This window comes from Mytilus trossulus, chromosome 12, assembly GCF_036588685.1.
Source record: "Mytilus trossulus isolate FHL-02 chromosome 12, PNRI_Mtr1.1.1.hap1, whole genome shotgun sequence".
NCBI classification, from domain to species: domain Eukaryota; kingdom Metazoa; phylum Mollusca; class Bivalvia; order Mytilida; family Mytilidae; genus Mytilus; species Mytilus trossulus.
Window position 1 is genome coordinate 21,095,156 of NC_086384.1, and position 27,051 is coordinate 21,122,206.

General features: G+C 32.0%; 2 protein-coding genes across 3 annotated transcripts; both read left to right on the top strand.

The window, feature by feature from the left end:
- Window positions 1-448: 448 nt before the first annotated feature.
- On the top strand, window positions 449-3,209 carry LOC134693223 (uncharacterized). Of its 2 annotated transcripts, none has more exons than XM_063553965.1 (3): window positions 449-601; window positions 1,290-1,585; window positions 1,966-3,209. In XM_063553965.1, exons 1-3 carry the CDS (start codon window positions 594-596, stop codon window positions 2,637-2,639), a joined length of 978 nt encoding a protein of 325 aa, XP_063410035.1. In that variant the 5' UTR covers window positions 449-593; the 3' UTR covers window positions 2,640-3,209. The 2 variants fall into 2 exon arrangements, with proteins under 2 accessions (XP_063410035.1, XP_063410034.1); XM_063553964.1 differs by having other exon boundaries at window positions 461-601; window positions 1,963-3,207.
- A 17,165-nt stretch (window positions 3,210-20,374) lies between these two features.
- LOC134693532 (complement C1q subcomponent subunit B-like) lies at window positions 20,375-22,904 on the top strand. Its single transcript, XM_063554370.1, has 4 exons — window positions 20,375-20,504; window positions 21,125-21,190; window positions 21,520-21,585; window positions 22,486-22,904. Exons 1-4 carry the CDS (start codon window positions 20,411-20,413, stop codon window positions 22,878-22,880), a joined length of 621 nt encoding a protein of 206 aa, XP_063410440.1. The 5' UTR covers window positions 20,375-20,410; the 3' UTR covers window positions 22,881-22,904.
- The last annotated feature ends 4,147 nt before the right edge of the window (window positions 22,905-27,051 follow it).

A 27,051-nucleotide genomic window follows, 5' to 3' on the forward strand; every position in this document is an offset into this window, starting at 1 on the left:
TCATTTGACGAGGCTTTCGTCGGGGAAAGTGCAAATGACAGCATTCATTTTTTTCACATTTTCAAACATATGGTAACTAAAAAGATCAGAGATTATATTTATCTGATAATAGTACCAATTTTTGCTGATCCGTACTATTACAATATTTCGTTTTGATGCATGATAAAAATATTGGATTAATTGTCATTTTCATTTATGACTGAATCGTTCGAACTAGTATTTTATGAAGAAGCTTCAATGGTTTTTTTTAATATCGAAGTTTTAATTGTAACACACGTCATTAGATATCACGTGGTACAGGTAGATCAATATAGGGTATCCTATTATTGTTTATTTTACATCGTTACCAAGAGTATTCAGTCTATATTAATATGAATACTCTAATTATTTAAAACTATCAAAAGCATACATTGTATATTTTCAAAGAGATTGCAGAAAAACTTTAAAATTAGCATGAAAGAAATAGTTGTGCAATACCAAAATCGCTGATCCAGGTATTAATATCGTAGCTATTTAAAGACGTAACACAATAAATTCGTATATATTCAGAGAGAAAACATAGAACAGAACAGACCTCTCTATCCTGTACCAAAATGGACAGGTAAAATTATTTAGGAAATTGTATTTGTTCCATCAATAAAAAAAAAGTAAAACAAATATTTCTTGTTTACTTGTATATTGTTTTAAACAAACACAGACCAATACACTGTCACATGAAGTATTTAATGGTTTTATTTAACCAAATATATTTAGAATAACAATTTGATTTGTCAGCAATATTTAATTTATCAGTCACAAAAAATTTAACTTAGAATATTTTTAGAGTTGATTTTAATATCATCGGTCAGTAATTCCAGCATTTTCTAAATAACAGTGCGATTACTGATTATTAAACAGTGGTGGATCCAAGATTTTCAAAAAGGGGGGATGTGCGCACCACAAAATAAAGCTACTGGCAGTCAAAATTCAGTACATTGTTCAGAAAATAATACAATCGGCCGTTAGTCCTGTCACCTAGAATTTAATTTTCTTCTCTCATTTAATTTCATTTTATTTCATAACAAAATTAAATTGAGTTTGTTCTTTTAAGCAAATAACAAACAGCCAAACGCAATACATATCGAACCGGAAACGAATGACGATGCAGCACAAACACAGTCATGAATGTCTCAAGATTAGTGCAATGATACTGCCGAAAGATAGAAATATACAAACAAGATGGAATAAAGTCGAATCTACAAAACTTTCTAGCAATTCTAAATTTTACAATCCTATGTTTTACGTTTCAGCAAAGCTATTCAAAAGGAGCTAAAGGAAAACGGATTCTGCGTAGTTACAGAAGTGGTACCAGAGGACAAGTGTGACGAATATTTGGAAACATTCCAAAAATGGTATGCAAGCGTCAAAGATGATGGACAACGCATGCGTACTTGGAAGTCGATCATTAAGACACATAGGATTGGACACTTTGAAGCAGCATGGAAATGTCGCCTGCATAGCAAACCTGTATTTGAAAAGATATGGGGAACGGAGAAACTACTGACCAGTGTAGATGCCGTAGCACTCACACCACCTGCTGAGAAAGGTAATTAAGATTTGATAAAAGTCAAAATCAAGTAATCCTATGACCTTATATCAAGACCAATTGTAATAGGTGAAGACAGTTGCTATGGGAAACAGAGAGACAAACTACTGAGTAGCTAAGATATAGCACGTAAGCATACTCCACAGAAAGGAAGTTCATGTTTTTTACAAGTAAAAAGGTACTATTAATGACAACCTCTAAAGCAAAACTACGTTGTCGTACAAAATGAATTTAATCCCTCTTCTGTTGCATTTTGAACAAACATAACATACAAAACAAAAATGTAAACCTTTTTTTTAACTCGAAAAGTATGCAACTATATAACTGACTTATTAAAATAACATGATAAAAACATTTTTTTTTTTTTTTAACAAAAGGAGATGGACAGTTCCGAGAACCTGGTGGGTGTTGGTTGCATCTTGACCAAAGCGTAAAAAGATTGGGAAACCATGCTTACCAAGGAGCGGTGTATGTGGAGGAGACAACGAAGAAAGACTACTGTTTTCGTGTCTTGAAAAACTCACATGCTTACCATTCAGAATTCTTCAAAAAGTTCCCAAAAGCTGCTGACAAAACAAGAGATTATGAATTTTTCAAACTGAACAAAACTCACCGCAAATGGTACGAAGACCAAGGATGTCCGTTGACGTATGTTCCTGTTCCGAAAGGAGGCATGGTTCTTTGGGATTCTCGTACGATACATGACACAGATCCATCGGAAGTCGGACGTCCAAATTCAGATAAATGGCGGGGTGTTGTGTTTGTCAGTATGACGCCTGCCTTTTGGGCCGACGAATCTTGTCATGCATTTAAACAAGGCGTTTATAAAAAAATGCAACTAACCACACATTGGTCATCTCAGGGACAGAAAGCATTTATGAATTATAAACCAAAGAAACGCAAAAGTGATGGTGCTTTTATTGACGAACAGTCGATCGAAGAGCTCCCTCCGGTTGCCCAAACAAAGCAAGTTAAATTATTGATGGGCGTTGAAAAGTATGATTTTGATGACGGTAAACCAAATGGACCACCTGCTCCAACTTGGATACCATAGATTATGGACTATATTTTGTGCCATTTCAGCTTGGCTACCATATGTATACTATTTGTCGTGTCATATCCAGCTGAATATTGTTTATAGAATTAATATGTCATTATTAATTCACTTTGTTTAAAACAAGCATAAAATATTTATGTGCTAAAATGATACACTTATTATGTAGTTATGTGTTCACATATATTAATATTTCATCTTTATACTATTCTACATAAATGCAACAAAACAAAACTTGTTTGAGCACTATTTGTTATGTTCATGATGTTACAACATCGCAATTCATTACTAACAAACAAGTATTTTCATCAGCATCAAAGTTCCTAAAATGTAAAAAAAAATCTTTACTTATATAAATTAGTAAAATTATAGAAGCCCATACCCCGATTTTACCACTGTAAAAAAATGTGCAATTGTTTTAGCTCATTTCTTATGCACCGGAATTACATTTTAGTATTTTAGAATATATTAGAAATGTCATGTAACAATTTAGTTATTGATAAATGTATATAACTTTAAATATTATGTTAGACAATCATTGTCTTGGTACTCTGCAAATCATGTATTGAGATTGAGATTATTAAAATTCCTTTATCTGCATTGTGTTTGCATCTTTTATATAAGAAAAACAAGAATGTTTCCATATAGGACAGACACAGTTGATGCCTCGCTAACAAACAACTTTATAAAGAAACATACATGTTTAACCCCTCCACATTATTTATGGATGTGCCTGTCCCAAATCAGGAGCCTGCAATTCAGTGGTTGTTGTTTGTTTATGTGTTAAATATTTGTTTTTCGTTCATTTTTTTTACCTAAATAAGGCCGTTAGTTTTCTCGTTTGAATTGTTTTACATTGTCTTATCGGGGCCTTTTATAAATGACTATGCGGTATTGGCTTTGCTCATTGTTGAAGGTCGTACGGTGAATTATAGTTGTTAATGTCTGTGACATTTTGGTCTTTTGTGGATAGTTGTCTCATTGGCAATCAAAAGATGACGTTTCCGGAAAAAAAGTTTACATTTCCACAAATAAATATCATACTTTTCCGGAAAAAAAGTAACTATTCCGGAAAAAAAATTACTGCTTTTCCGCTAATAATTGAGGAACACCTGTTGGTCGAAAGCAAAGCCATAATATAAAATAAATATTAAATAAGTCAAAGGTCATCATAACATGCAAGTAAAATTCATCATTTAAATCTATAAAACGTACTATGTTCAAAAGTCAGCACTAATCAGAAATATCTTGATATGAGTTAATAAGTCAGTTCAGGCAGAATATTTGTAGCCAACACGCCGTACAAAGTCGACAGTAGTACATTCAACGTTTACAAGTTTTGTATTTTGTTCAAAAAGGAAGTCCATCTTCCTCTTTTCACATTTCCAAACGGGTGCTTTTACAGTTAGAGTTCTCATCTTTATGTAAGATGTTGTTTGAAGTTTCAATATATACAGACCTTCTAAAATTCAAACTGACCACACGCACGATACACGCACGCACGAAACACGCACGGTGAATGCACGATACACACACGGTACACACACGATACACGATACACGCACGATGAGCGATGAGCGTTACACGGAGGATTAACGCAAAATGAATGATGAACGCACGATACACGCACGATGCACGATGAATTAAGAGATAACTGTATTGTATTTGAAGCTTTAAGGACGTCCATCGGTAGTTTTACCAGCATAATAGATAATATGCTATTTCGCCAGCTCAGATTCAAGTAACTAAATTAAAGTCGGCTATTTGATAAGCACCGGAAATATTTCTGAACTTAGACAGAAGCTCCTACCAATCAAAATATAGTGTCTTGATTAAAATTCAGCCTGAGAGTTCAAGTTTATGGCAAACGAAGGCGAGACATTGTGTTCCTCGAAACCCTAAACTAATTTTATTTCATACAGTTAAAAATCTAAATTTTATTTTTCATGCATACAATGTCCGACGCATATATCTATAGACAGTGACTGGTTCTAGAAATTATTTCAACTAGATGTTTGATATAATTGATTGCAATAAATGAATGATCTATGTATTTTTATTTTCATGTTATAAAAGTTTTCACTTTGACGGTTTATATGTATATACTAGTATCTAAAAAAAATAGTAAGCTGTTTTCGTATTCAATTCAAGCATAGCAAAAATTATTTGATTCTTTTATGTTAACATGCACTGCAATTTTTTGTAGTTTTGTACATACATTGTATATACGTATCAACAGGACATATTAGGTTATATCAAGGAAAAACCGACACGTTCTAAATAATGTTCAACTACTCATTTATTGGTGAAATTAACCTAAATATCAATATCTATCTAGATAAGAAATGTGTTTACATTGTACAGCACATCTTTTAGTCCTTAGTACCATATTATAACTCATTAGTGTCCTTAGTCGTGTTTAGACGCACCATTTTATGCTCTTTGGTCGGATTGTTGTCTCTTTGAAACATTCCCCATTTCAATCCTCCATTTTATTCGATTAGTTGTGATTTTCTTTATCTCTCTGTTTGATGTTTTTACAGACAAAAACAATTCGTAGAATTAATCTTAAAAAGTAGACATTAAACTCTTTCTCTAAAAACTTTTTGCACTTAAACCTTATTGCATGACACTGAAATAGTATTTTATTATCAGTCTTATCACATATTATATGACCTTAATAAAAGTTTCCTATATAATGATTTATGACAGAAATTTTCTTACTTTATAATTGAAGAATTCGTTCTTTTTGACACATTTAAAATTGCTGCCGTAAATATTATTTTGCGCGACGTCAAACTGTTAAATATCGGGAAAAGATGCATTTTTTTTTCGAGATTAACCTTAGAAACTCTGCAAAAAAAAAATCAATAAATTGGTATTATGTCCATTCTGTATAAAAATGCTCAAATTAATTGATATTACATTTTATTCTGCTGGACAAGAGATCACCATCGATTTTAAAATTAGAGTATCAATTCTCTGCGTGCCGCCAATTTGACCATCTTTTCCGTTTTTAGCCACGATATGTCTATGAACCACAAAAGACCAAAACAGTAACCTAATGTAGTCGTAATTGCGAGTGGATATCTTGTCAATCGTACGGTCGTATTATGCTACTTACTAATTTGAAAGGGAAAATGTTTTTTTTTTTGTAAGTAACCGAGGTCTGCATGTCGTTGTTTACTGTTTATATGGGAATTGGTTAAAAAGTCATAGTTCAAAGTCATAAATAATCATAAATAAGTGTTCCGTGAAAATTGTTTTCGAAAATCTAATTTGTTCTTAATTCTTTTATGTAATAAACTTATTTTAATAAATTCGGACCTTCCCTTGTCTGATCCGGTGCATTACGTTTGCGCGCATTACCATTACATTTGCGCGCAAAAATCATTACGTTTGCGCGCAGCTTTTGATTACATTTGCGCGCATTTTTTTATAGGTAAACTCAGGTAAAATACAGGTAATAATACTTATTTATATATTAATTTGTTCACTTATTTACAAGTATCAGTATCCCTTCCGTTAGTCTAAGTCTCTCAAGGCACATGTTTTGAAAGAATTCAATCGGTAATTTTTAGGGAAAATACAGGGCATACTACTTATTTATTTATTAATGTGTTCAATTATTTATATGTATCAGTATCCCTTCCGTTAGTATAAGCCTCCATGATAAGCCAGGGGGAAAAGAGATAAAGCCTAATAATTTGTTCCATTTTCAAATACAATTCAACAAGTCAAAGGTGTATTTAAAATTTTAAGACAATCTGTGACATAGCCCATTTATTGTTACTTGACCTTAAGCTATAACGGAGTTTATACTTGATTTTAGAATTCAATATGAACAATATATTATTTGAATTAACAAACTATTTTCAAAATTAATAATTGATGCTCATATCGTTATTAAGATACAAAAAACTATAGTCATGTATAATTTAATATAATTTTAATTTATATTTTTACCTGAGATTACCTGTAAAATAAATGCGCGCAATTGTAATCAAAAGCTGCGCGCAAACGTAAAACATTTTTATCCCCAAATGCGCGCAAACGTAGTGCGCCCGTCTGATCACCTGCATGGCTAAAGGTATTACTCCCAAAGGTATTGTGAGGTGACACGTCCAGGTATTCAAGAGATTTCCTGTCGGGTGTATAATATACATCTCTGTCTTGCATGTCCGATAGTGATATATACTAGTCAATATTACTAAAAATCATACGCTTGTTTATAAATAACATAACTAATTATTAAAGATCAAACGACCTAATCAACATGATAATTGGTTTTCAATAAAATCATCGGTCATGCCTGACATATTTCATAAAAACGGCGCGTGCCGATGAAAAATCAAATAACTTCTGAAATATAAAATTGATTATATCGAAACCAAAACTATGAGATGACGAATTAAATTATCTATCAAATGCATACCTTCACCACCCACTAAAACATAGATTTCATGTCCTGAGTGCACTTTGTATGTGCTGAGTGCACTCAGGAGGTCCTGAGCGGTGTTTAGACGTACCGTTACCCCACGGCCTTCAACAGTGAGTAATGAACATACCACAGTCATTATTTCATAAATTATCTCATACAATATGTTAAACAGACAATTTGTTAAAAAAAAAATACGTAAGGAGTCCGCGGAACCCAGTGTCTCGCCTATTCTTTCTGTTAATCGCAGGCTCGACAAAAATTAGGAAATAAATCAATAAAATATTCCTGTTGATAATATCTTTTCATTGGAAGAAACTTATTACCAGGTGCACTAAGGACTTCTTAGCAATGTTTAAACGTACTGAAAAACCATCCGTCATTCTTAATAATCATAGAAGGTTAACAACTCCATGTAGTCTGTTTCCCGGCCGTTATTGAAATTCTTGACAATACCTTAATATTTGTATATTCCGAAGGCATACTGAATGTTTCACGGAGGGGACCAACCTAGTTAAAAACATACTATTGTGAATTATTTTTTTCGGAAAATAATCTTTTAGACACACATTAAAAACGGTATCATTGATAGGCAACCATGAACACAATGAAAAATGAATCATTGAAAGTGTTCCATGTTTATTCCATTCAAATAAAGACTTGTTATGATAATACCATATTTTAAACTATTTTATAAAAAAAAACAAGATTATATCTTTACTTGTAAATTCAATTTCAAGTTTTAAAAGTTCCTAAATTTAACATCCTTCTTAAGGAATGATGATGATACATGATATATTTGCTTGATCTTTTATTTGTTTAATTAAAAATCAAATAATGCCTTCATTTATGTTTATTTCTATTCAATTTTCCACAAAACATATTTAGCTAAGTTTAAATAAAATTGAGAACAGAGATTTCAAACACTTTTGAAGAGGATATACATATTCGTGTTAATTCACCTCAGTTTAATTTGTTAATTCAAGTTTGACATTTAACATTTTAATCCGCAATCCACATCTACCCGACAATCTTGTATATTGTATTTTCTCAATGGAATAACATTACGTGCATGTGACCATCAGAAACTAAGACAAAATATCAAGTTATAATGGTATTTATAAAATTAAAACTTAAAATATTTGAAAATCTCTTAGTAGCATATGAATTGTCCAAATAAGCGAAGAATTATAATCAAGCATAGTTCAACCAAGGATTTGTATAGTTTCTTTAAATAAAATATTGTTGGTGTTTTGGCGACAAAACCAGCAACATTGCGGTAATTAAATAAAAATATAAAACCTTCGCCATCAATAAATCTTTATTGCAAAATTACACCCATGAGGGTCAAACAATACAATCAAACAATGAAATACAATGTAATGCAATGAAATACAAAATAATACAATACAATATATAGAATAATAGAACATTAGAGTTAATTTATAAATGTATGTAAAAAACACCATCTTATTAACCTGGCCTGACACGGGTCTGACTCCCTCAGTTCTAAAGACTGTTTAATGAAGACTCCAATATGACAAACAAGTTCAGGAATGGGGTCTAGAATGTGTTTAAGTTTATTGAATGCATCAAGATGTTGAAATAATGGTACATAATCTTTTATATAAGCCAAAAGATTAGAACGCAAAGATATGTTAATGTCACAATACAAAAAGAAATGAAATTCATCATCTAGGACTTCACATTTTTTACATAATCTTTGTGCTCTTGGAATATTTCTGTACCTTCCTAATTCATGATAGGTTAAAATGTTCATTAAAATGTATAATATTTGTCTTAAAACTACATATGGGCATTTTAGAATGACATGAAGTTCATCTTCAATAGTAGAGCTACAACACATGTCATCTCGTGGACTTCTTTTCTTTCATACTTTCCAGTTTCTTTTTTTTAGTGGAGCTATCCCGCATCTAAATTTTGCAAAAGCACTTTTGTTTTTAATTGACAGAATATTTTTAAGTCCATTTCGGTCATTGGAATAGAAATTACAATTTCAACTCTTCTGTCGTAGAAATGTCAATATCATGTTATTATTTGTACGTACATGTATCATTATATCAAAATGTGAAGTCCCAGCCAAGATTCACTGAATAACCTCGAAATATTTACAGATGATAAAAAAATTACACAAAAAGTCATGAATCTGTATGAACGTTATGTACGATGATGTTAATAAGTGTTCACAAGAAAGAAAGTATAATTAAATTGAGAATGGAAATGGGGAATGTGTCAAAGAGACACCAACCCGATCAAATAAAAAAACACAACAGCAGAAGGTCACCAACAGGTCTTCAATGTAGCGAGAAATTCCCGCACCCGGAGGCGTCCTTCAGCTGGCCCCTAAACAAATATATACTAGTTCAGTGATAATGAACGCCATACTAATTTCCAAATTGTACACAAGAAACTAAAATTAAAATAATACAAGAAAGTAAGTATGACTGTTAGTTTTATTAAAAGTCGGAACAAATATATATAATTTAACCGTGAGAAAAAATCTAAGCTTTGGTGAGCTCTATTACCGACTATCATATAAAAACCACAATGTATGGACGTTACACAATTAGAGATGAACGTTTGACAAATGCACTTTATCTGATTATACACGATTGACGAACGCACGATACACGGTTAAGAATGAATGATTGACGAACGCACGATACACGCACGATACACGGTTAAGAATGAATTATCATGATTGATGAGCGCACGATACACGATTAAGAATACACGATGCAAGCACGTGCACGTTACACGGAAAATACACGGAACGATGAATGATGAACGCACGATTGATACACGCACGATGCACGCACGCAACACGCACGATACACGATGAACGCACGGAATAATGGTCAGCTTAAATTTTAGAAGGTCTGTAACACATCGATAAAGACATAAATGTTAGGATGGCTAGCGTAAAACTGCTCGTTCAAGTGGACATGAAAAGACTCGGCACTATTCGTGTTTTCGTAACAGCAGTATGCAATACACATTCAAAGTCATTATGAACTACGGAAACCTCGCTGGAGAGTTATTCTTCGGGTACTGCACTCACCAATAAGCCGATCCAACAGTTTCGTGTAACATTCCTCGGATTTAAGTGGAAGTAACGCAAATACAAGACGAATTTAGTTACCATTTTTACATCCATGTATCGAAAAAACTAAGTTGGAAGAAGAATTTCGTACCGTGGATTTAAATGTGCTATCTATGAAAGTATCAGTCATTTCATTACATAGACACACCAATTGGTGAAACATGAAAGTATAACGATTCCCGAATCAAAATCATTGACTATTTAAAAGTTAAAATAAGTTTTAGTTTTGTTAGTGATTGAATCTATGACATCTATTTGTCTTAATGTCTCGTGAATTTCCAATCTATATTTAGGTAATTTTGGAAACTGCTTTCGCCTTTCCCTGTATAAGGACATAGCAACATTTTTCAAGTCAATATCTATTCAAATATTTATAGTTTACCAGGTAAATTTCCGGAAAAGTAATAAATACAAATTGCGGAAACGTATACTTTAAATTTGCGGAAACGTAGCATTGGGACTTTGAAAAGTTAGCGGAAATGCACTACGCCCAGAAAAGTAAAAGTGACACCACCAAAATTTGAATTTGGTCTATGAGTTTTGTGGTAATACGCATTGTGCTTACGTGTCATAACATGTGATTGCGGCAAACTTATTAGTTAAAGAACCCAAACAAAACATTCAGCATTTTTTCCTTTTCTTAAGGGCATACCTCTAGAATGTTAAAAAAAAAGAAATGTTACTAAAATCTAAACTTGATCTTTGTTTTGTATTAATAAGCATTATGTGTAAGTTTCACAATGAGCAACTTATGTCGGAGAACGGAAACCAATTTTTGACAGACGGACAATCGAACGGACGTATAGACGGACATGGCTAAAACTTAAAGCTCCTTCCTCTACGGAAGGGGCATCATAAACGAATAACAACCAAAAGACGGACAACAGTACACCAAAAACGTTTCATTACTTTATGAGATAAAAACTTCCAATCTTTGTGAAGAATGATTACATATATACAATGTATGAGTAGTATGTGAATGAACTAGCCAAGGGAATACAACCTATAACACAGAGTAATGTTTGCCGTTTCAACGAAATTAAATCATCTATCGCCATTTTATTATATCGATTAATCGATATCTCTATAGATATTCGTTCCCCAATATCCCGGCCCATTCATACATTACGATATTCCTTATACAATCATTTCATAGTTTTATTTCTAGATTTGGCGGACCGTTAGAAGTACCGTCTTCAAAATCATATGACTCTAATATTCCCATTAACAATTTTGCCTCTTTTGTTTTGGCTATTTCTGGTAGCTCTGTTATTGTAGTAGTCGTTTGTGATGGTGAACAGGGGAATAGTCCTACACCAACGGATGGCCAATTGGATGTCATTAATAAAGTTTAATAAGATTCATGCTTCTTAGCTATATCTCCTGGTGTTTCCTATGCAGCTGGGGTCATACAAACAAACACGTATCAAACATAAACTAAAAGAACTAGCCAAGGAATTTGTTGTTGTCCCGGCCGATAAAGCTGCTAATAATATTATTATTGTTTGACGTAAGTGTTACATTGAGGTTCTGAAAAAAGAAATTACCAATTCACCAACATTCCAACTGACTCCATTTTCAGAAAACGACATCTGCTACACAAAACCCCTTACAAATATAGATTTATTTCGTCTTCAAGCCATTGTTCAACTACTAAATTGTCTATTCTTCTTACCAGCACACTTGGTACAATTAAAAACCTGATGATAAATTGTTCAAATAAGGCCTTCGAAAAAAGTGGAATAAATTACTTTTGGAGTGTCAAGGACTCGTTGGAAGTACTTGATAAATTGCATGCTTATATTGGTGATTTTGAATCTGTTCAAAGTTTTGATTTTTCTACCCTGTATACCACATAGCCTCACATTCTCATTAAGAAAAAAATCAAACACCTAGTAATTAAATGGGCATTCAAAAAATCAGAATGTGAATATATATATGTTCAAACTCTTTTAGGTCATTTTTTAGTAGCAATAAACAAAAAAACTATGTGATATCTATATCACTAATGAAAAGCTTAATACTAAAATTTATGATAAAAGAGATGATTTTTCATTTCCTATCGTCAATTATCCGTTTTTAGATGGTGACGTTCCCTTGTCACCATCTTACGGTGTTTATATATCTCAACTTGTACGATTGGCTCGTGTTTGTAACAATGTTTTAGATTTTAACGAGAGAAATTTACGTATTACTGAACAATTATTACACCAGGGTTTTCGATATCACAAACTAGTCAAAACATTTACTAAATTTTATCATCGGTATAAGGATATCATTCGTAAATATAACTCAACATGCAAACTTCTTATACGTTTAGGTATTTCACATCCATTTTTTTATGGAAATATTCTTTATAAAGCACAAAAATGTCAGTATTCACCGCAGAAACTAACACAACATTTAAATAGACTCATTAAGAAGGGCTATAGTTACGATACTGTTGTCAGGTCATTAAAGATTGCATATTTTGGTGTTAATATTGATTCACTTATAGGGTCTTTGCATCGGAACTAAACACATTTATTAAAAAAAAACAGTTGTTGGCATGACACGGGTTATGTTCTTCTCATATATGTTATGATGGTATGGTACTCAACCCATAACGGGAAGGATTGTGCCTGATATTCATATGATGAAATCACAATCTTTCAATCAGTTTAATTGAAGTCTGGAGTTGGCATGTCAGTTAACTGCTAGTAGTCTGTTGTTATTTATGTTTAATTGTCATTTGTTTATTTTCTTTGGTTACATCTTCTGATATCAGACTCGGACTTCTCTTGAATTGAATTTTAAATGTACGTATTGTTATGCGTTTACTTTTCTACATTGGCCAGAGGTATAGAGAGAGGGTTGAGATCTCATAAACATGTTTAACCCCGCCGCATTTTTGCGCCTGTCCCAAATCAGGAACCTCTGGTTTTTGTTAGTCTTGTACTATTTGAATTTTAGTTTCTTGTGTACAATTTGGAAATTAGTATGGCGTTCATTATCACTGAACTAGTATATACATGTATTTGTTTAGGGGCCAGCTGAAGGACACCTCCGGGTGCGGTAATTTCTCTTTATATTGAAGACCTGTTGGTGACCTTCCGCTGTTGTTTTTTCTATGGTCGGTTTGTTGTCTCTTTGATGCATTCCCCATTTCCATTCTCAATTTTACGATATGTCGTCACCGGTCATTGTTCGGACATCCAAACTCTGGCTTGGAATTATCATGAACTGTCCGGGAATCCCACAAGATTATCCCTCCTTTGGGCGCGGGAACCTTTGTTGATGTACATCCTCGCTCCTCAATATACCCTTTTATTTCTTTTTCGTCTAATTTGTAAAACTCGAATTCTTTAGTTTCAGGACCTACATGAGGACACTTTTTCATGAAATTTTCATGTTCTTTATGTGATTTTGTCAATACACGAAAACAGTGGTCAGTTTCACAAGCTTCTTCTAAATAAACTGCTCCTTGAAAAGCGTGTAGTCCTATTCTGTGTCCACTTTGGTCAATGTGAAGACAAAATAGGAAAATTTCATGAAGAGTCCTTCAGAAAATGCACTGTTTTAGAGTTACCTCCCCTTAAATTGCAAATTTGAAAATATTAAAAAAGCAACTAACAATAATCTACACTTGTAAAAATATTAATATTTATAAGTTATATTCTTATAAATTGATTCTTTTAAATGAAAGTTTACATTAAAAATTTGCATTCCAACATCAAATTTTGCTAACTTGATTGAAAATATGGACCTTAGATTCTCTGTTTTTTACAATCCAAGATGGCGAAAGACACCCATACCACCTTAAAGTAGACAGAGATGGAAATAACATTATTGTTGAAGACTGTATTTGACCTTAATAAGTCCTAGTAAGTTTTCAAGACAGAACTATCACACTGATGTATACCTTGCATCTCCTTTGATATCCAATATTGTGATAAGTAAATGGGGAAATCCTATCTATGACTAAAACTGAGTTAATCCTTTATATAAACATCAATTATCCAAATAATTGTTAAAATGAAAAATTGTTTCCAAACGATATTATATTATGTGAAGCATCACTGAAGAGACATGCATTGTCGAGGTGCTAGTGTGGTGAAAAAAAATAATCGTACTATATCTTATACTTTTGTCACGATATGACAGAGCCACAGCATCTATATGAGTTGTCTCCCCTCAGTAAACAAGTGGAGTTGACTACATTACCACTTTTTGTTATGTTGCATATCTAGTAAGGAGAACAAGTAATTTAGAATAGTGTTCATGGCCTAATAATCAAGGAGTGCATAACTGGATGTTAAGGTATAACATACTTTTTCAAAGTATATAAGTCTTACCTTTAGAATTATAAAGTTTTATACTAATTGTTTACAGCAGTGCCACATGTTCACCCCTATGCCACAAATTCTGTGGCACACCTTGAAGATTTTTATATATCAATATATTTTCTCACTTAACCAAGTTGAACATCGGAATTCTACCTACTTACCACTTATGTCAAACCTTTAATATCAAGGAACAGTAAATGGGCTATTTGCATACAACCTTGTCTCGTTGAACTACAAATGAAAATGGAAAAAAAAATTAAAGCATTTAGAGCAAGTCTGATGTGAGGTAAAAGTGTTCATTAATTCAAGTTCTATCAGATATGAAATTTCAGAAGAATCTAATGACCCATTGTTTGGTTGTTGCCAGTAAATTGGTAATTTTAAGGTATTTTTACAATATTATTTAGGATAAAGATAAACTGAAAACAACAAAAATGTCCAGCAAAGCAAAATCTACAAATACGTTTATCATGTTTATAGAAAAAAAACCTGTAAACTGACCACTTGAGAAGTTATTACACTTTTTTCCCAAATATTCATCTAGTTTGCCTACTTTAAACAATCTTCTCCTTTGAAACTGCTAAATCAAAAATGACACAAGATCTACAAAAACAATAAATTTTATTAATATCTTAACATTTGAGTTAATATACTGAAATGATAATTTAGATAATTTTTTTTTTTTTTTAGTATTTTGGGCTAAAAATAAAGAAAATGAAAACCTAGTTGAGGTTACCAGTTGAAAAAAAAAGTGTTTGAAAAATCAACTTCATATTCGTATAACCCTGGATTATTATAGCAAATGAGCAAACAGTCAAATTTATATTGAATAATATCAGATTATTATATGGCATTTTTCATATCGCATGTATTATTAGCCCTAGGTTCAATACCAGCCCATGATCCGCATGGCTCGAGGGCTGATATTGACCGAGGGCTGATAATACATGCAATATGAAAAATGACATGTTATGATCTTTTTATCATATGCTTCAACGATGCAGAAAAATCACAGATTCATATATTGATCCTTTTACGTGGTTCCCAAATAGAAGTTCAAAGAGTGAAAAGTTCACGGACGTCGGAGCCCAAATTTAGTACATTCGATATGAAATCTTTCTATCATATGCCTCAACAGAGAAGAAAACATTTAAATTTTGACGAAACGAACAAAAAATAATTCAAAAATATACATAATGAACACTGTTTAGAAAAGTCAACTTTTTTGTGAAGTAACTTTTTTAATTATGTTTGAAACTTTTGAAAAATGCATTTATTGAATAATTTGATTGCGTTTTTTTGTTTTTGTTTTAATCATTATTTTACAAAATATACTTTCCAGTATCCAAATAATTGTTTTGTACACTACTTTGTAATGTTTTTCATCAAAAACGTAGCATTGAGGTGTATTTTCTGGAGTTTGCCTAGTTTCACCGGAATGCCATGCGATAACGTTACGGAAAGGCATGTGATAACACTCGAAGCATGTGATAAACTTTTCATATCAGCCCGCTAAGCACTAATTCGAAAAATATGGAATTTACGTTTAATGCTACTATCATACAGTAAAAATCATATGATATTTAGTCTAAGTATATGATAAGTATCGATATTATGCTCAAATATTGATACCCTATTAAATATATCGTCTCCCCTTAACAGAGTTCAAAGCGGAGACGCATGTCAGCTATTTCCGGTATTGACAGCTTCAACAATTTGTTTATTTGATTAAAAATATTGGCATACAATGTATTCAAATATATGGAACGGATATAGAATTTTTAGTGAATCTCTTCCTTATTGGCTATATAGATATCATTAAAAATTTAAATAGTTGTGGTAGACAACATGAGGCTATGTGTAAAGAAACGAAATCCCTGTGTGTTATGTTAAATAGAACATAATAAGATTAATAACATCAATATTACAATTTTGCAGCAATGGGTAGAATCTTTTTTTCTCTCACTAAGTTCTTATTTAAATTGAGTATGACATTTTGGATTTATCAATTTTAGGTTTATCTCGAACAGAAAAATGATTGGAATGAGCCTATCTGGTCCCCATCCTGGAATACCTTACTCGGAGCTTATGATATTGAATTAGAAGATAAACCACAGCTTAATGTTCAGGAACCAGATTTCGGGACTTTGAATATCATAGACAATACAACAGATATACCAACCATTCTAAATCCATGTCCAAATGTAACTAGAAGAACTGTAAGTTGGTTTTAGTTTAGATTGAAAAAAAATAATAATCAAATCAGTTATACCGGATTTTGATTTTTTTTAAGCTGCATTGAACTGTTCAGTACTAATGAAAATATGATATTTGAAGGTTTTTGTGTGATCAAAAAGTTAATTGAAAGATAAACATTACATAAAAAAGTCTTTTAAGCTTTAGAAATTTTATAAAATGTGATAAATGCTATGTTGCAAAGCACCTGTCCTTCCTGCATGAGAACAGTATATTGACCTTAAAGCATATAAGAACCTCCAAACAAATGTAAATCACATTATATAAACTGCTTGATAAATTGATAAGATATTAACATTTCAATTGGAAGCACAACATATAACCAAAGGATACTAAATAAGGGGGAAATTCCTTGTGATCATTGCTTTGTCATATGATTCCTGGGATTTTCAACCAAAGATGAAGGACTGGATTTTCCTTCATTGTATTGGATACATAAACTCCATTAGTGTCCTTACAAACAAGGTTATATTGCTGGGTCTTTTAATTGCTGCACAAAACCTCTTTCTTAGTTATTAACATCAAATTTATCAGCAGTCAAAGGCGGGCTTAAAAGTTATTGTGAAAACACATTCGGTATGCCTATTTGAACCATCTATGCTCCTGAATCTTTTTTTGCGGACTTCACTTGAGGCTGATTTCATACAGGAACTTCATAGGAAGACTGAAAAAAAGTGAACAGTATCTTTTAGCTTTATTTCCCTTTTAAAGATGATGTTCTCACATTAGATAATTCAAAATTTGGTGACTTACATTGAATGCATCTAGCCCATTGAACAGTCAATATAATAAAGAAGATGTGGTAAGATTACCAATGAGACAACTGTCCACAAGAGGATCTGCTTCATATCAGGACTTGCATCTGGAAAATTAATAATTAGGGTCGGTTGCAAAATTTCGACCAATGTGATGATTTAAGCTACCAATTGTAATCTTTCCATTTCTATGTAGCATCATTATATCAGTGCCTGCATACAAAGTATGTATATCGCAATTGATATGATATTTCGGGGCTTTTCTTTCATATAATGATTTTCGTTATAGAGGGTTGTTGCTCACAAGAAAGCTATTAAACAAGGGTTCCAAGTAGTGAAGTTGAAATCATCCTTTCGTAAGTTTAACGGACCCCATCACAACTTGGTTGACCGTTTTGGAATATCTATTTCACAGATGACAACGGATATGTACAAATAATCGTTACTACTATTCCTTCTACTTCTCCGAATGTGACCGACCGAATTAGACTTAACACTTGGTTTGTACTTACATGACCAACATGTGGAGCAGGATCTGCCTATCTTTCTAGAGCACCTGAGAACACTCTCAAATCATTTTGGTGTTTCAATGTGTTGCTTTAAGTCTTCAGTTCTATGTTTTATTGTCTTTTTTAGCCATGGCTTTGTAGGTTATTTTTAGTATGACCCTGTAACTCAAAGTTTTGGGGCATATTGTTTTACCCCTGTCCGTCTGTCCGTCCTTCCAATTATAGGTAGATAGTTATTCCGCATAGCTCCTCCTACATTTTGATTCCTATAAAGTTTTCACTTTGCTGTCTGTTAGTTAATATATTGAAAGTGTGCATGTGGTCAGGATTTTGATTTTCATAGATATTTGCTCTATTTTGAGAAAGTTATACTTTGTCATTTTTCGCGTAGTTACGTAGGGACAGTCAAACTCATAAATCGAAAATAAACTGATAACGCTATGGCTAAAAATGAAAAGGACAAACAGACAAACGATAGTACACATCCAGATTTGTTTTCTTTTATGTGGTTTACTACACAGAGATTTAAATAAATGCAGGATTTAAAGTTAAGAAGGTTTTCCGAAAAAAATTCAAAATATCTGAAAAATCTGCGTACAAACCTATAGAAAATTTGTCACCTGTACCCACGAAAATTGAATCTAACGAATAATAATGAATCTACTGTATCTGTATTCATATATTTCAATAACTTACCATATTCAAAATCACTGAGTGTTCTGTTGTACCTGGCTCTCTCTATACGGATCTCAAGTCTGTTTGAACAGGGATCCAGTAAAAGGGAGAATTCAATTGACCTCTGAATCAGATCATTCTCTATACAACCTTGAACCCCTGTACACATGGTAGTTATGTGGCCATTAACTTTGTCTGATAAAGTTGGCAATGTAAGGTTAGCAGCTCAATCTGAAAAAATAAAGGAATAGTTTATATTCTAAATAACTATTTTGATATCTCCAGAACTTGAAACAAGATTTTACAACACTTACATATAGCTATTGACTTCATTCAGTAAAAAGTTTTGCTAATTGTCATCAATGGTTTTTCTTAAGACATAGGAACATCTGGAATATTCAGTATAATACCGAATGGTAGATAAGCAATAAGTTGCAGGTGATAATGTGCTCAGCATTACCCCATTTGCAATTCGTAGTATTGAATGGAAGGAAACAATTGCTGTAAAAAAACATTTGCAATATATAGTAATATTTTGGGATTTTTGCCATAACTCATCAATGATAACATTGCTGAACAGTTTTGTTGAAATTTTACATATTCAATAAGAACTCCTACGCAAACAGTGTAATGACAACTAAAGTAAACTAGTATAAATCTGGCCCTGCAAACTGATGTTCATTTAACAGCAAATTAATATTTACAGAAATCGTTTTTGTTGGGTCCAAAATAAATTATTCTTGAAAGTTAAAAATTACCAATCATGTTCATTAATTACTGATTTACACTAATATGAATGAGTAACCATGCAAAGCAGTTATCATCATTTTTTTGTTTGTTTAAATTTATTAATTATTTGTGTTGAACATTTCCTGTTGTCCCTAAAATCACTAGAGTTCTCCCCCTTTCCAATCTCTTTTCATCTGTTTAATCATCAATCAAATCAAACGAGGAATACTCAAGTTATACTCACAAACCTTTAGTTTTTGACACAGGCAGGGAGGACCATATCTAAAAACTTTTCATATCTACATTTGGGATTTTAAGGGTTGGAGGACCTATTAATGCTTCTCTTATGTTGGTATAAGTGTTGTCATTCTAAACCAATATTGTTGGAATGAGTATGAATATGTTTAAATACATTTTTAACTCATTTTAATGTGTTTTTTTAGGTGTTCAGTGTATGTAAGTGAGAATTTCAAAATTCACATCAACACTTCTCATGGGATAAATTCCCAACAAATCTTGCACGTTTGCATGGAGCATAAAATAAAGAATCTTTACGTCTTGCAATGGAAAATTAGGAAAAATATCTTTAGGTAATTTTTCTTCAGCTTTTTTTGACATGCATAATAATTAAAGATGATTTAAATTTGGTGATTTAAACACAAATGACAATTCCAGGAATTAGTATTATTTCATCATCACAAAAATGCTCTTAAAAAATATGCAGTCTCTGTAAATTTGTTTTTTTAAGAAAGCATTTAAAAATCTTAAAACAAGTACAAATTCATCCTTTTTTTAAACGTGATATGAAACTCAATACTTTGTTACTGGTGTAATGAATAGCTAACATATGTTCAAGTGTTAAACATGCAATATCATCATTTTGAAACAGTTTAACAAGAATTCTGAAAGTATAATATTGCTAAACTGCATAGTTCACATCAAAGTTCCAAAAAGCTCAACATGATGTATTTCCAAATGTTTGTGTTTAGTACCTGTCTATTGTTGATTTCAATTCTTGCCAAAGAAGTGGAAAGTGGATCATGCCCAAAACTTGGTAAGTTTCCATGTTTAAATTAAAAAAAATAAAGCTGCATATGTTAACAAATTATTTTGGTTAGTATTCGTTCAATTTCAAGAGAAACTAACTATTTAAACTGTTATGATTGAAACGGAAAGTAGGATAATCAAAGGTGAACACAGCAATCAAATCCAAACTAATAGACATTAATTTCTCGCTACATTGAAGACCTGTTGGTGACCTTCTGCTGTTGTTTTTTTCTCTGGTCGAGGTGTTGTCTCTTTGACACATTCCCCATTTCCATTCTCAATTTTATCAGTAGATAAAATAAACATACAGTCTCAAAAAATAAAAATAAATATCTTTACAATTTTTCAAATTTTAACCCATGCCGAGTCAAGAAGGGCAGAAGGTTCGATTTGGGAATGAGGATTTGTGATGTCTAATTGTGATGACACTGGGCATGTCAGTTAAATCTTCAGTAATTCAGATTTTATCTTATCATGATGCAGGATCAGACACATTAGTGTATTGTAAGTTCAGGATTTGCCATTTAATTCATTGTGAATCCAAAATCAGTCACCATATATTCTACCCCACTATAGTCTCTAAATAATTCAAATTTTAATTTGAACCTTCATTTTCCATGTTTTCAGAAAACAAGATATTTGACAACTTAGTGGATATGATATTTGCCATTAAATCTGGATCTCAAATATCAGGTAAATAGCTAATTCCAATATAATTTAGATTTAGTTATTAGTCAACATTTCTAAGGTTGATGGGGGTGGGTTTGAGGAAAACTAATTAACATACTCGTGGATATTTAATTTCCTGGTTTTGGCAAAGTCTTCATTCATTCCTTTAGAAAATTTGTAATTCGTTGAACATTTGAATTGGTGGTTCTCCTGTACCCACAAAATCCACGAAAATTGGTATCCAACAAATATAATAAATCCACAGTATATATATTATCATGCTGATATTTTTGAAAAATAAAATAAAAAAGTCTCTAAATAGATCAAACTTTAATTTGAACTTTCACTTTCAGAAAACAAGATACTTGACAACTTAGTGGCTATGATGGTTGCCATTAAATCTGGATCACAAATGTCAGGTAAATATTTAATTCAATATAATTTAAGTTTTTTTATTAGTCAACATATCTATGTATACTTAAGGTAGATAGCTAAATTAAAATCCATAGATTTTTTAAATCATTTGTCAAAATATAGTTTATAAAGTATGATTTTTTTTTAAATGTAATAAAAAGTATGGATTACCAAGCTTTTTTTCATGCTATGGAGTGTGCAAAATTGTCAGATTTTGTAAAAGATTATACATGGAAAAGCAATTATGTGGGATAAAAAGAGAAATACACCATAAAATGTAAAGATAAAATGTGAGAAGATAGCACTTAAATTATGCTTTCAGATCAGAAAAAAAAAAATTTTGTCATCAGATTCCTTTACTTGCTTTACAATAAGATGGGGAAATCGAAACCCATTCTATTATTAAAATTACTTTATTTGAGAAATCTGCTCTTATAGTGTTTTTTTTTGCAAAATACAGCAGTAAGTATGACAAAATACATTATTTTCTATATCAACCCGAAAAAGTATTATATTCTACTCATGAAATTTGCACATTTCATTTAAGATTTATACCGATTGTTATTTGCTTTTTTTAAAATCCAAGATGGAAGAAGACTCCCCAGTCATCAAACCGTACAAGGGCTGTATAGCCAGTCAAGGTCGTTAAAAACTTCATTTGTTGTAGCCATCTTAATAAGGCGATCGTGCAAGGACTGTAAAGACAGTCAAGGTCATTTAAAACTTCCATTTGTTGAGATATTTTAAACAAAATACTGTAATGTTCTATAACAAATATAGAAATTGATTCCAGGCTAAATCCACTGATTTAAAATGTTTAAAAAGAGTTCACTAAGTAAGAATTGGTTTGTAAGACCTTCAAAACAACATAATTTTCCTAATTAACAACCGTTTCATTTTTTTAGGGAGAAGAAATGAAAAGGACAGACCAGCTTTTACAGCAACACTGACAGCCACTGCATCTCTTAAAAAAGATAATACAATTAAATTTGACACAGTTATTTTGAACCAAGGAGGAGGATATAGTCCAAAGACAGGAATATTTACAGCAACGCAGACAGGACTATATCTTATTTCTGCAACAGTCATGTCTAATGGTGGTGCTCACTTAGGAGCTTACATCAGTAAAAATGGAGCAAACCTCATGAACCTGTATGGTCCACAGATCCATGGAGGAACTGAAACTGCCAATCCTGTGCTAAACCTTGAGAAAGGAGGTAAAATTTCAGTGAGAAGCAGTGGTTTATTCAGTGTTTATGGTGGCAACTATTCCTATTTCTCAGCTGTTTATTTTGCTTAGTTGGTAAAATGAGAAATGAAATAAATAAAAGTGACAATTCCTGGTTGTTGTTTTAACATTCTATTAGCACTTTCCACTTTTCATGGGAAGACCTTTTATATTTGTTCTTACTATTCATTTATCCTTGTCTGAGATGCGCTTTGTTCAAGACACATTTTAATAAAAAAGATTTTGGGCCTATGACATATGACATTATCAAAATTGATGCCTACCCAAACACTAACTTTTAAAGGATTTATCTCCAAACACTCCTTTTTCTTGTTATCTTTATTCTCTTGTAACCTTCAGAACGAATATAGTTCCCTTTAATTATAGTCTATTTATTCTTTATATTTTGTCATTCCCTTTCTCATACATTTAGCTTTTCTGGGGTAGAAATGAAAGAAGACAGCTAAAAAAACTTTTGGATGTTTTATTTTAACTGACTTATGGAAGGAGTGATTAGGCCAGGTGCAAAAAGGTGATATTTACAGTTTACGGAACATCTTTTGACTTGTCCATAGGGGTTTGGATGTGTATTGGCTGAATTGCTGAGGAGCAATATTTCTGTATTTTGGATATAGTTTTGTACTAGAACTGTACTTTACACACACACAAAATTTGACAAGAAGATTAGGTGCAATTTTCTTAATGAAACAAAACGTTAAAAAGAACTAATAGAGAATTTAATTGTGGTCTGTGACCACTATAAAAAAGGGCTGGTTTGGACAGTGAGCCGGTTTATTCAGGTTTCCGTTTTGACCGGAAGTAAATGATATGTGAAGTCCGATATTGTGCATGCAAAAGTTCTTTCTGATTGTTAATTATATCTGATAAATCAAAATACTTTCACTTCTTTTTTTATTGTTTGCATTTACATTATACTGATCCATAATACTCGCGTTGTTTGGATTGTGAGACGAGTATTATGATTCACTTCCATGATAGTTAATTTGAAACATTGGAATGCCAATTAAAAGCCAGAATATTCTCAAACGTAATTTCATCACTATCGAAGCATTGTCGTACAGTGTACAATACCCATTGATTGCTGTCATACGGGTGCTTCTTTATCAGGTTCATTGGTTTAGGGGTTCACAACAGGGAATGCAGGATTTCGAAATCACGATGTAAATTTCTTACTCCGCGATTTAAATTTGTTTATCCAATTTACAACGTAAGTTCAATCCGAGATATATTCGGTGTGACTTTTCATTTGATTGACACGTTTATAATATTTTGATAAATAATACAGCTCACTACTGTACGATTGTAAGTTAGCAGTTTAACACCTAACTAATTGATTATCCTGAAAAGCCATATTGTATAAACAAGTATGTTTTGATTGCATATTATCGACCATTGAAATTAATTAGACAAACCGGTTTTGACAGGTAATAGTTAATGTAGTTTTAAGAGTATTGGGTCTGTAACATGAGACCAAAATTCGGAATACACAGGGTCAGTTTGCACAGATTTTTTTTTAACAAAGACTTTGATGCGAAAAAATGGGACTTCAATTTTCGGCCGGAATGAACAGGAAACTGGTTTATTCATGGTCCGGTTTACCCAGGTTTGACTGTATATACGGAAACTTAAACTTACCACAGACATAGGTCAGGAAATCCAAATCTATGACAAGCGTGATGCGTTGTGTCCCTTTGGTGTGGCTAGCGATAATGAAGTCAGTGCTGTTAGATAACCTAATCCTCCAATACATTCTGAAATAAAGAAAACGTTGTTAAAAAGTTGGACTGTCAGATAATGGCTCACTAATTATTCAGTAAAATCGAAGTTAATGAGGAAAGGATTTGAAAACAGAACAAGGTATTGCATGGTTTGATCCAAATTTCAGAAAGTGTTGGATTTATAGCTCCTGAGAAAATTGCAACAACATTCCGACAATGCCTTTGTATTAAGAATATTCAGGTCCACCTACTTGGTAAAGAGAAAGCTGATGACTGATGAATTGGAAAATATATAGCATTGTTTTGAAAGCTCAAACGAAGCTCTGTTTGTTTGTTGGTTTACTTTTTACACCAATTTCCGCAAGCTAAGATTTGTAGTTCCAAAGAAAAGTTAACCAAACTATTCTGTGATGAACAGAGAGCTATGTTAAATAAATAATCCTGTATGTAATCTAATCATGTCCAATTGACAGGTCAAAGGTTCTATAATTACATAACTGGCAATAACTGTACTGTCCCATTTCTACTTATCTTGAAATTGGTAAATCGGGCAACTATATGGCTAAGAATAATAAAGGCATCAATCATTTATGGATTTCTATTCAAACTCTTATCAATATTCATGACCGATGTGACATCATTTTGTGACTTGAATATCTGAGCATTTATTTACATTGATAAATCGGTGGAAATGTTCATAGGTAAAATGAATAGAATGTGATGATCAATGCACTATATTTTGAGTATCAAAAAGGTAATGATAAGCCTTGGGAAATTTAGATAAAGTCAGTAACATAAGGTTTTGATTACATTTCACGCAATCTTTACCCAAAAATACATTTTTTATTTATTATGAAACTAAATTGTTCTGACATTAAGCTATCATCAAATTCACACCGTAAAGAAACTGCCGCAATGGTAAATAAAACAAACTTTAGATGGTTTTGTCATAAATTAGATCATTAGTTTTCTCTATAAAATTGATTCACGTTTTCATATCAGGGCCTTTTATAGCTGATTATACAGTATAGGTTTTTCTCATTGCTAAATGCCTACAATTGCTGATAATTCATTTCTTTTGAACTTTGGTTGATAGTTGTCTTATTGACAATTAGTCCACATTTCCTTCTTCTTATAACAATACATTATGATTAATACTGCAATATCCATGTGTCGGTCATTATCAATAAAAGATATATAGTTTTTTTAATCAGATCAGTAATTCATATTAACTTAATCTACAATATTCACTCTAAAAACATCATCTTGTGCCCAACTTAACATTTTTTCGCAGAACTAAAATTGTAAATTACATGATTCAAAGACTTTCTTTAAAATTTGCTTGAAACTCTTCTTTCATATGCATATTCAATGAAGCTAAAGTAACATGAGCAAGTTCTCTAACAAAACAAAATGTATCAGAAAAAGGGTTTTGCTGATGCAAGGTTAAGCTAACAGGAAACTTTACGTGTCGTATGTGACATCTTTCATCAAAAAGTAAAAACACAAAAATACTGAACTCCGAGGAAAATTCAAAAAGGAAAGTCCAAATTCAAAAGGCAAAAATCAAAAGTCCAAACGAATGGATAACAACTGTAATATTCCTGACTTGGTACAGGCATTTTCTAATGTAGAAAATGGTGGATTGAACCTGGTTTGATAGCTAGCTAAACCCTTCACTTGTATGACAGTTGTATCAAATTCCATTACATTGTTAACGATGCATGAACAAAACAAACATACTCAAAGAGTAAAAATGTCAAAAATAGGGGTACAGCAGTCAATTTTGTGTTATCATCTTAATCACTGTAAAAACAACAAATGTAACGAAGAAGCACAAAAAGGCATTCATCAAAATTAACATACTCATTTTGCTTATCTAATACGACTTCTTTTATTTATGTAAAGTCTACCCGTAAAGGATGGAAGGTTTTCAGTACTGGTATAAACTTGCACGTTTGAAATTCGCACAGGTAGACAGAAAATAATTATGTCGTCCAAAGTATGACGGCATACATATATGCAGAGTCACGTAAAGTAGATATAACAAAAATAGACTTAACAGTAAAAGTAATAATAATAAATAAAATAATTGTGTGGTTCAAAGTATGACGGGATACTTAAGTACAGTTTCACGTCAAATGTATATCTTAAAAAACAGACAACAGAAAAAGAAGTATTAACAAATAAAACAGTTTTGTCATTCAAAGTATGTCAAGATCCATAAGTAAAATTAATATTAATAAATGAAATAATTTTGTCGTTCAAAGTATGATGTTTTACATAAACATGCACAGAGTCACGTCAAATGAATATCTCAAAAATCTGACTGAACAGTAAAAGTAATATTAATAAAGACAAATAAAAGAATACTATAACACGTTATTAAGATGATAACCAACGTCAGTACGCAAAATCTATACTTCAAAACCATCTTGTATTATTTGTGAAGTTGATACGGAATACTTATCAACAAGTTCATGGTATCTTCCGATGATTTTTTT

What these genes read in the sequence shown, in the direction of transcription:
- LOC134693223 (XM_063553964.1), top strand. An exon ending in CACACCACCTGCTGAGAAAG is followed by an intron (nt 1,586 to 1,962) that starts GTAATTAAGATT and finishes TTTTAACAAAAG; the next exon opens with GAGATGGACAGTTCCGAGAA.
- LOC134693532 (XM_063554370.1), top strand. Translation starts at nt 20,411, where the DNA reads ATGATGTATTTCCAAATGTTTGTGTTTAGTACCTGTCTATTGTTGATT. An exon ending in TGGATCATGCCCAAAACTTG is followed by an intron (nt 20,505 to 21,124) that starts GTAAGTTTCCAT and finishes CCATGTTTTCAG; the next exon opens with AAAACAAGATATTTGACAAC. An exon ending in ATCTGGATCACAAATGTCAG is followed by an intron (nt 21,586 to 22,485) that starts GTAAATATTTAA and finishes TCATTTTTTTAG; the next exon opens with GGAGAAGAAATGAAAAGGAC.